Source organism: Poromitra crassiceps, assembly GCF_964638095.1.
Source record: "Poromitra crassiceps genome assembly, chromosome: 8".
In the NCBI taxonomy this organism is placed as follows: Eukaryota; Metazoa; Chordata; class Actinopteri; order Beryciformes; family Melamphaidae; genus Poromitra; species Poromitra crassiceps.
In genome coordinates this window covers 14,781,358-14,791,357 of record NC_139629.1, presented here as the reverse complement: position 1 = coordinate 14,791,357, position 10,000 = coordinate 14,781,358, and the positions used below count along the sequence as shown (strand labels likewise).

General features: G+C 47.1%; 1 protein-coding gene across 1 annotated transcript in view; it reads right to left on the bottom strand.

Annotated features, from left to right (window-relative positions):
- The window catches only part of LOC310780489 (cGMP-dependent protein kinase 1-like), a gene marked incomplete at both ends in the record, with an annotated part of 21,919 nt that extends 13,754 nt beyond the window's left edge, over positions 1-8,165 (bottom strand). The window contains 11 exons of the mRNA XM_083641063.1: positions 1,142-1,216; positions 1,394-1,459; positions 1,582-1,676; positions 2,629-2,706; positions 3,353-3,416; positions 3,746-3,851; positions 4,273-4,386; positions 6,294-6,393; positions 6,477-6,543; positions 7,274-7,400; positions 8,063-8,165. Of these exons, the coding sequence (XP_083497189.1) occupies positions 1,142-1,216; positions 1,394-1,459; positions 1,582-1,676; positions 2,629-2,706; positions 3,353-3,416; positions 3,746-3,851; positions 4,273-4,386; positions 6,294-6,393; positions 6,477-6,543; positions 7,274-7,400; positions 8,063-8,165 (995 nt within the window). The remainder of the gene's footprint in view (positions 1-1,141; positions 1,217-1,393; positions 1,460-1,581; positions 1,677-2,628; positions 2,707-3,352; positions 3,417-3,745; positions 3,852-4,272; positions 4,387-6,293; positions 6,394-6,476; positions 6,544-7,273; positions 7,401-8,062) is intronic.
- Between the last annotated feature and the right edge of the window lie 1,835 nt (positions 8,166-10,000).

Sequence of the window (10,000 nt, the reverse complement as noted above, 5' to 3'; positions counted from 1 at the left end):
CCTCAAAAAAAAACCTTGGCAGAAGCTAACTACAGTATTGAAAAACGGCTGGCAGTGAATGTGTTAAAATGCTTATAAAAATTGTTTTACTTGCTCAAACCAAGCGATTCGACTATACTTAGAATCAGGGGAGACAATGCAACATTTCACTCACACACAAAAAAAAAAAAAAAAAAAAAAAAATTTTTTTTAACTTTTTCTTTTTCTTTTCGAATTTCGATTAAAAGTCGACTTTGGCCAGCGAATTTCGAATAGTGTTTTTGCTAGAAATGCCCATCCCTAGTCAGTACCATTCATTGGCAATGCTGCCCCCTAGTGGCACAAAGTCAACATTACACTGTGATTAACAGATGGACGGACAAACACCAATCCATAGTCTCTCATTTAGGGGGGGGGGGGGGGGGGGGGGGTGGGCAGCGCCCCCTAGGAGAAAGAGGAGCCTACCTGTTGGTGTGCCAAAGCACCTGTATTTCTCTGGGGAAAAGGTCTAAGCTTTGGCCTGAATTCACTAGTCATTCTGTATTATATGGTTTCAGAAAAATGTTGAATTCATATTGACATGCACATCAAGGCAAGTACATGGATATATTGCACTTGAAGATCCAATGATCTGGGTCAGATTTATTAGCAAAGCAATGTGTTATTAGCAAAGCAATGTGTGGAGAAAAACGTTTTCCCAAGAAGATGCATTGCGCCCCCCCCCCCACCTATTCCAGCATGGGATGCTGGAATGCTGATCCACCAGCATGTCCATATTGGTTCACCAGCTAAAGCAGCATCAGACCAGGACTAGCCAGCCGAACCAACAAGGAATTTGTGCTGGTTTCTGCTGTTTTTAGCAGCGTCTTGCCTTCTGCCAGCTCGATCGTCACATTTAATACAACTCCATACTTGGTAGTGTGACGAATGAACGAGCGGAGACCGATCCATTGTCCCCCCTTTGGTGGGGGACAAAAAGGGGAGAAAGAAAGGGGAAAGATCCATGGAAGAGTCTTCAGGTTTTCATTTCAACCAACCAAACGCTACAGTAGTTCCTTTTCTCTAGTTGAAGCTGCTGGAATGAATCTACTGACTTAGAGGGAAGCTCGCTTTCACATCTGAGCACTACTTTATGTATTATGTAGCCTATGGATGTCCTTACTTAGCCTTCAGCTCATCACTGTCATACTGCTTGTTGTTGACTTCATCCAGCCCTCCAATCAGCTGTTTGAAGGACCTGGAACACAAACACATGAAAGAGATGAACCGACGACGACGCCACAAAACCACGTGGAGAGGTGTGAGTGCAAAGCCAGCCAGAGTGCTGTCTGTGTGCTGGAGCCACAGTCTGCAACACTAAGATCACAGAAGAAGAAGAAGATCACACACTCAGATGAACCAGACTATCACTTACTCTCTATCAATCACCAGACATGTGACATCTCCCAAAGCTGTAACGCTGGCTGTGCGAATATCCTCACTGGAGGGAAGAGGGACAGAGAAGTCATCCAGTTAGTTTGTACAGCTCATGATGGCTTTAAAGTCCCTGGAAACCAAATTCAGAGATGTGTTTATAAGTATTAAACAAAGTATGTTTCTCACCCTTTCAGAGCCTGCTCTCCAAACCAGTCGCCTTTGGAGAGAATGGTCAGGAACACCGACTCCTCATTGGTTGATTTCTGCTGGGCAACCTTCACCTGTGGTGGTCATCATAGGTCACGACGTTCATGGCTGATCAACACATTCTCACTGCCAACCCGTCAAAAACCGACGTTTAGTCAGGAACCCTTTCTGTCACTTTATGACGACGGGAGCCCCTCGATCCATCATCTTTGGCCGCGCACCACCTCGTCTGCCGGGAGCCGCAGCTCCACTCACCGGTTACATTTAGGCAAACAAAAGCAACTTGGTTGGGGTTGGGGTCATGGTTTGGGTCAGCATTCGAAACAGGTCAGGAAAGATAGTGTTCTGCCACTCCCACCCATTCTCCCTAATGCGACTTTGACCTACTTATACCTCAGACTGTCGTTACGCTCAAGACCGCTGGAGGTCGCCGTCGATGTCTGAAGGGACAAGGTCACGTGACTAGCGGCGACGTGACTCGTGACTGGCCCTGGCCCGCGCCTGTGCGTTTCTGACAGGAGGGGGCGACCTTTCTCTTCGGGAAGAGACGCCAAGGGTTCCTGACCGAACGGCAATTTTTGACCGATTGGGAGTGAGAACGGGTTGGACGGGGAGCTACAAAAAAAAAAATACTTCCTTCCTCCTTCAACAGTGAATATAATGACATTTTCAAATGATTGGGTGAGTGGAAGCACAAACGCCTTTCATAAAGATCCAGTTATGAGGGAATGCTATTCTGTATGAAGCATTCTGAAGCTACAGCATGAAGCTGCTTCAACACATTTGATGACAAGCAATTACCCATTACGTGTTTTATTTTTTATTTTTTTATTAAAGAATTATAAGTCATTTGTATCAGTATTGCTTGGTAATGTAGACTTAAGCCTATGGTGAAATCTCTATGTTACAGGTTACCAAGGAAACCACTCTGTAGTCACCTACAGTGTTTCCTCCTCCCTTCACATCTGCCATTACGCTCATGTGCAACATCTCTTACATGGCTTCACCCTCCTGTCCTCTGCTTACCTGGCCTTCACTGATGATGAAGAAGGTGTCTCCGGTGGCCCCCTGACGGATGATGTAATCTCCTTCACTGTAATGAGTCTGAGGAAGAGGAGAGACCATGGTTGTGTCTGTAAAGCACCTCAGATAAGTGAAGAAGTCACATGATGGGTCTGAGTGTAGGGGAGAGCGGGGTAAGATGCGCCAGCTCACATTGTGAGGAACAGTGAGATGGAACAAAAGCTAATTCTAACTTATAAACTTATAAACTCTTATAAATTCTGACTTTACTAAAACTCAGAACTCCAATAAAATATTCACGTCGCCCTAATCCTCTTCCGTAGGTAATGTATATTTTGAATGCAGCTAAATCAGGACTGAGACAACAGAATGAAACAATGAATGTAGGGAAAACAAAAAAAACAATGTTGCAATTTTTTTTGCAAGCATTTCATGAGCATAGGGGGATGGCTCACCTTACCCCGCTCTCCCCTACTGCTTTTTGTCAGATGGGAATGCAGTTGGCAGTGATAGAAATGGATACAAGCATACTGTTGATTACAATGTATGCACTGGCTATATATGTGGATGCATGTGAAAGAAGCTGTGTGTGTGTGTGTATGTGTGTGTGTGTTCGTGCGTGCGTGCGTGCGTGTGTGCGTGTGTGTGTGTGTGTGTGTGCATGCGTGTGTGTGTGTGTGCGTGCGTGTGTTTGTGTGTGTACGTGTGCGTGTTTGAAAATGGTCACCTCTTCCAACACATCAGCCAGTTTACTGAGAATGTCCTCAGGTAGCGACTGGAAAGACGGGACACTGGAAGCGGGGTTAAGAGTGAGAGATGAGAGTCATAATGTGCAAATGCCACTATGGCAAGAAGAACCTACCAAGGTGCAGCGATAGAGTGCCAAAGTCACACTAAAAACTAAGACGGATCAGGTTTTTGTATTTTTGTAGTTTTGTTATAATATCTCTCCTGATTCTAAATGCAGCTGAATCGCTTGATTTGACCAAGTAAAACTATTTTTCTACGCATTTTACGGAATGTAGATGGAAAAATTAATGGCAGATGAAATCCCAATTGGTTCATATGCTGAATGCGGAAGAGGGTGCGACTTTGGCACTCCATGGGCCTGTTGGTGTACCTGCGGAGGAACTCCATGTACTGGGAATGTCTGATCAGACCAGTCCTCATCATGATGGTCTGGAAGCCCTGTCTGTCGATCGCCCACAGCTTGATGTCAGTCAGCGCTGAGGACGGACAGAGGAAGAGAGACGCAAACGCTGTTTATTACAATGTCCAATATCCTTTTCAATGACTTGTAGGGCTATAAGTACGTGTTCTCAACACACGCACGCACGCACACGTACGCACACACACACACACGCGTGCGCACACACACAGACACACATGCACGCACGCAGGATTTAAGGATCTTTCCTTATGTGCAGATTTATCCAATGATATGAAAGTCAACTAAGTGCTTTTCCACGTCTTCCCTCTGCTCACTCATTGACTTGGTTAAAGTGCATCAGGGCACTTTGCAATTCTAATCCCTAGGATGATGGATTGGGTAATATGGGGTGTAATTGATTTCTGTGCGTGTGTGTGTGTGTGTGTGTGTGTGTGTGTGTGTGTGCTGTGTGCGTGTGCATGCGTGTGCGTGGTTACCTGTCACCGTTGCTGTGCGAGTGCAGTTGTACAGGATGGCCAACTCTCCAAACACTTTCCCTTGATTTATGATGCACAGCTTCTTTCCTTCTTTCGTTACCTCAACCATACCCTCTGTGTGCGTGGGCACACACACACACGCACGCACGCACGCGCACGCACGCACACACGCACGCACGGACACACGCACGCACGGACACACACACGCACGCACGCACACACGCACGGACACACACACGCACACACGCACGCACGGACACACACACGCACGCACGCACACACACACACACACACACACAAAGAGAAGGGAACACATGTTAAATGCATTAATCGTGATTAATCATAGAAAAACTGTGATTAATTAGTTCATTGTTTTTAATCGATACACAGTTGAGGAGAGGGGGGGTGAGGAAAAAGGAGCCATAGTTAGGGATAGGGAGGTAGTAGAGAGTGGGAATTTGAGGGCTGGGTAGGTGGAGTGGTTAGGGGGGTATGGGTGGTGGTGGGGAAGGGGGGCATAGGGGGAGTGGTGCTGTCGGCTTAAACACCAGTTCCCAGGATGGTTCTGTGTAACAAACCATCTGGCTGTGTCAGGTTATGACTGACCCACAGCGTGCACAGAGCTTCAGCAGTGTGATCAGAGTCTCATCCTCTGTAACTGTCTCATCCTAACGTCTCACCCTCTGTAACGTCTTATGGTTATACTCCATTTTCATACATAAATAGATGTGTCCGTTTCAAACGGTGTAATCGTCACTGCCCACGTACTTCCATGCGTCTTTTACGTTGGTATCATGTTAAGCAATACATCCCCAGTGGGCAGTAGAGAGTCAAATGTATGCGCATGTGTGGTTTTGCTCTGTTTCATGCGTATCCGTAAGCTTTCAGATGACGGACAGAAAACGCACAAAATGATGCAGAGTACGGACAGAAGGCTCTGTCCGTCTCCGTCTCCGTCTTTAACGTAGAGTATAATTGGACCTTTATTCTCCAGAACGTAGACCATAGAGCCATCTTACCCTCTGTACCCATCTTACTCTCCAGAACGTAGACCATAGAGCCATCTTACCCTCTGTAACCATCTTACCCTCCAGAACGTAGACCATAGAGCCATCTTACCCTCTGTACCCATCTTACTCTCCAGAACGTAGACCATAGAGCCATCTTACCCTCTGTAACCATCTTACCCTCCAGAACGTAGACCGTAGAGCCGTTTCACCCTCTGTAACAGTCTTACCCTCTGTAACCGTCTTACTCTCCAGAACGTAGACCATAGAGCCATCTTACCCTCTGTACCCGTCTTACCCTCTGTAACCGTCTTCCTCTCCAGAACGTAGACCAGAGCCGGCCCCCCCTCTGTAACCGTCTTGTCTTACCCTCTGTAACCGTCTTACCCTCTGTAACCGTCTTACTCTCCAGAACGTAGACCGTAGAGCCGTTTCACCCTCTGTAACAGTCTTACCCTCTGTAACCGTCTTACTCTCCAGAACGTAGACCGTAGAGCCGTTTCACCCTCTGTAACAGTCTTACCCTCTGTAACCGTCTTCCTCTCCAGAACGTAGACCATAGAGCCGGCCCCCCCTCTGTAACCGTCTTGTCTTACCCTCTGTAACAGTCTTACCCCCTGTAATCGTCTTACCCTCTAGGACGTAGACCGTAGAGCCGTTTCACCCTCTGTAACAGTCTTACCCTCTGTAACAGTCTTACCCTCTGTAACCGTCTTACTCTCCAGAACGTAGACCGTAGAGCCGTTTCACCCTCTGTAACAGTCTTACCCTCTAGGACGTAGACCGTGCAGCCGTCTCACCTCACCCTCCAGAAGGTAGACCTCTGTAACCGTCTCACCCTCTGTAACTCTCTCACCCTCCAGAAGGTAGACCTCTGTAACCGTCTCACCCTCTGTAACTCTCTCACCCTCCAGAAGGTAGACCTCTGTAACCGTCTCACCCTCTGTAACTCTCTCACCCTCCAGAAGGTAGACCTCTGTAACCGTCTCACCCTCTCCTCTGTAACGGTCTTACCCTCCAGAACATAGACCGTGGAGCCGTCGTCTCCCTCCTGGATGACACAGCAGCCCTGGGCCAGACTGGTGGGCCGCATGCAGTCCATGATGGTCAGGATCTGACACACAAACACAGACTGGCACTCACACACAGCTTTGGGTGGTCAAGACTATAATAAGACTTGAATGAAGTGGTCTTTACCTGCCCATGTTCTAGATGCTTCATAAAGTCATTCTCCAGCAGAGCCCTCTGGATCAGCTCTCTAGACCTGCACACAACAGGACACACACACACACACACACACACACACACACACACACACGTACGCACACACACACAGTGTGGGGATGTGTTTACATGGAGGGAGACTGCCCCTTTGGTTTTTGGGTGGATACATTGTGTAGAGGTCCACGTGTCAGCGCGGACTAAAACCAGGAAATAGAGCTCCTTCCCAGATCAATGTTTGAGCTGTTTGGCGCTCATCCCTCGATGGTTTGAAGGTGTGTATGTGTGTGTTTATTTGTGTTTTTATAATCCCTGCGTTTGAACGGTTTACCGGCGCTCTCTCTCTCTCCACATAAACACAACCTCGCTCGACCACATAACCACAGAACACAGCAAAACAATGTCCCATCACTAAAATACACACAGGGCGCAGCGTCTCTCTACATAAACACACTGCCACTATTATATGGGCCAGAAGTGATCGTTTTGAGGGGAAACTTTTGTATAATTACATGTTTTTTTTTTTATGAGAAATTGCATAGTATACCTTTAAGGCAAGACATGGCAGGTGAATAGGGTAAAAAGGACATTTTCTCTCATACTCTGAGCCAGAAATCGCCACTTTCGTTGCACTTACATAAACCAGATTTTCCAGGTTTATTCCCAACTCTATTCTGGAGGTTTTTACAGAGGGGTTTGATCATATATCATTCATAGCCTGCTTTATATAAGATAGTATTTGTTTCCAGGCTGGTGTGGTTATCTGTACTCACTCCTTGGTCTTGCTATAGCTGTTGAGCGTGACGTGGGAGGGGTCCAGCGCTGTGGGCTCTGCTGAGATGGCCTGTCTTTTAGTGCGCTGAGGCTCATCAGGTACTGCTGCAGGCTGCACCGCTGCACCTGACACCCACATACAAAACCACACACATCATCATATACATGTAGGCTACCAGGCAAAACCACACACATAATGATATACATGTAGGCTACCAGGCAAAACCACACACATAATCATAATACAGGTAGGCTACCAGGCAAAACCACACACATAATCATAATACAGGTAGGCTACCAGGCAAAACCACACACATAATCATAATACAGGTAGGCTACCAGGCAAAACCACACACATAATCATAATACAGGTAGGCTACCAGGCAAAACCACACACATAATCATAATACATGTAGGCTACCAGGCAAAACCACACACATCACCATATACAGGTAGGCTACCAGGCAAAACCACACACATAATCATATACAGGTAGGCTACCAGGCAAAACCACACACATAATCATAATACAGGTAGGCTACCAGGCAAAACCACACACATAATCATAATACAGGTAGGCTACCAGGCAAAACCACACACATAATCATAATACAGGTAGGCTACCGGGCAAAACCACACACATAATCATAATACAGGTAGGCTACCAGGCAAAACCACACACATAATCATAATACAGGTAGGCTACCAGGCAAAACCACACACATCACCATAATACAGGTAGGCTACCAGGCAAAACCACACACATAATCATAATACAGGTAGGCTACCAGGCAAAACCGTCTCATCAGGGTTGCCAACTTTGGGTATCTGGCTGGAGTGAGATTTTGATACATCCTGGACCGCAGCCCCCCTAGGGGGGTCCGGGGGCATACCCCCCCGGGAGACAATTTTGTACATTTTAAAGTAAAAATGAATCAATCTGGTGCACTTTGAGAGAAAGATGCAGAGGCTAGAGAATAACAAACACTGTGACTACTTTAACTAAAATAATAAGGTGCATTAGTTAAATATTAGTGATGAGACTCTCATCAACACTGATGTAGTGGGAGGGAGTAACCCCACTTCAGTTTGATTTGCAGACTTTTTACCTCCATTTTTAGGAGGTCATGAAACTGAGATAATTCTTTGAACCGGTACCCTCACATTTGAGTGAAATCACCCCTTAATTTATGCAAAACCCCCTTAACACATTGAGTGCCAAGGACGTCTCTGGACGTCCTAAAAAAAGTAACGAGGAGTGCCAAGGACGTCTGTGGACGTCCTAAAATCATAATTCATATTATTCCATAATTCTGCTGTTTAAGGTCGTACCCAGCCAGTGAGCATGAATCCCTTCAAGGGATCACACGGCGCCACCTTAAAACTCTATACGGGAGCTGCGCCACCCACCTCAGATCCTTTACTTTATGCAGGAGAAAACGGAGAAAGCCGTGATCAGAGAGACGCCGACGCATGCTGCAGCCAGAGCCACACAGATTGCTCTGTCCGCAGCCGACAGATGGCTGCGATCCGAGCCCACAATTGAGCTCCTCCGCCGCTGTCTATCCGCCTGCACACAGCCCCTCCACACGACCACCCGCCAGAAAGGCAGCACCCGAGGCCGAACGGCTAAACCTTCTCCCTCAGTCCCGCCTGCCATTTCCTTGTTGCACTGAAATCCGCCCGGGGCAAAAACTGAGGCTGCGAAGTGCGTGTGGGGAGGAGCCCGCAGCTCCGGGGTGGAGAGGGGGGGGGGGGGGGGGGGGTGGCGCACGCAGGCTGCACAGAACCACACCATGTCACTATATCAGAAAACACCAGCCAGAGTCAGTGAATGCGCTTGAAATTAGAGTATTCATAAAATGGCAAATGGTAAATGGTAAATGGCCTGCATTTATATAGCGCTTTTATCCAAAGCGCTTTACAATCAGTAGATAGTCTACATTCACCCATTCATACACCGATGGCGGCAGGCTGCCACGCAGGGTGCCTACACACCATCGGGAGCAAGGAGGGTTAAGCGTCTTGCCCAAGGACACAACGACAGCAGCTGGGAGGGAGCGGGGATCGAACCGCCAACCCTTGCGTCATTGGCCGACCCGCTCTACCTCCTGAACTAAAGCCGCCCCAAAAAAAGTGACTTTATCTTGAAAAGTAAAAAAAGACAGCAGAAAACCCTTGAAAGTGTGCTTTTTTGAGAGGCTGTCATTTCATAATGGAACTGTCTAGAAACAAAATTTCTTCTTTGAAAGAAGTAGGAGTGTCCAATGTTTCATTAGAGTCCAACCCTGTTCATATAGCCCTAATAGAAAAAATTCTATAGCTGTTTTCAACTGAATGGAAGTGAATCTGGCACAGGCTCCAGACAATTTTACTGAAGCGCTGTGGCACTCAATGTGTTAAAATGAGTCCTCCCAGGACTTCTCCCTCAACATCAATGGTCAACATTGGTCACACAGTCACACTCCCCCTCCCACCTGGGTCTGAAACTTTTGCATAACTCTGGATCTCTCCTAGCCTGGGTGAACCCAGCCTTCAACGTGATGTCACAGACTATGGGCTCCATCATCGCAAAAGTGGTAATTTTGCGCTTGCGCTTGTTTTGCACTCGTTTAACACCACACGCAATGCAAATTGGGGGCGCGCACAAGCCTATGGTATATGATGTGATGGTGTGAATACGCATGGAGAGAATTACAGCATATTGCATGCCTCTATTACAGCGA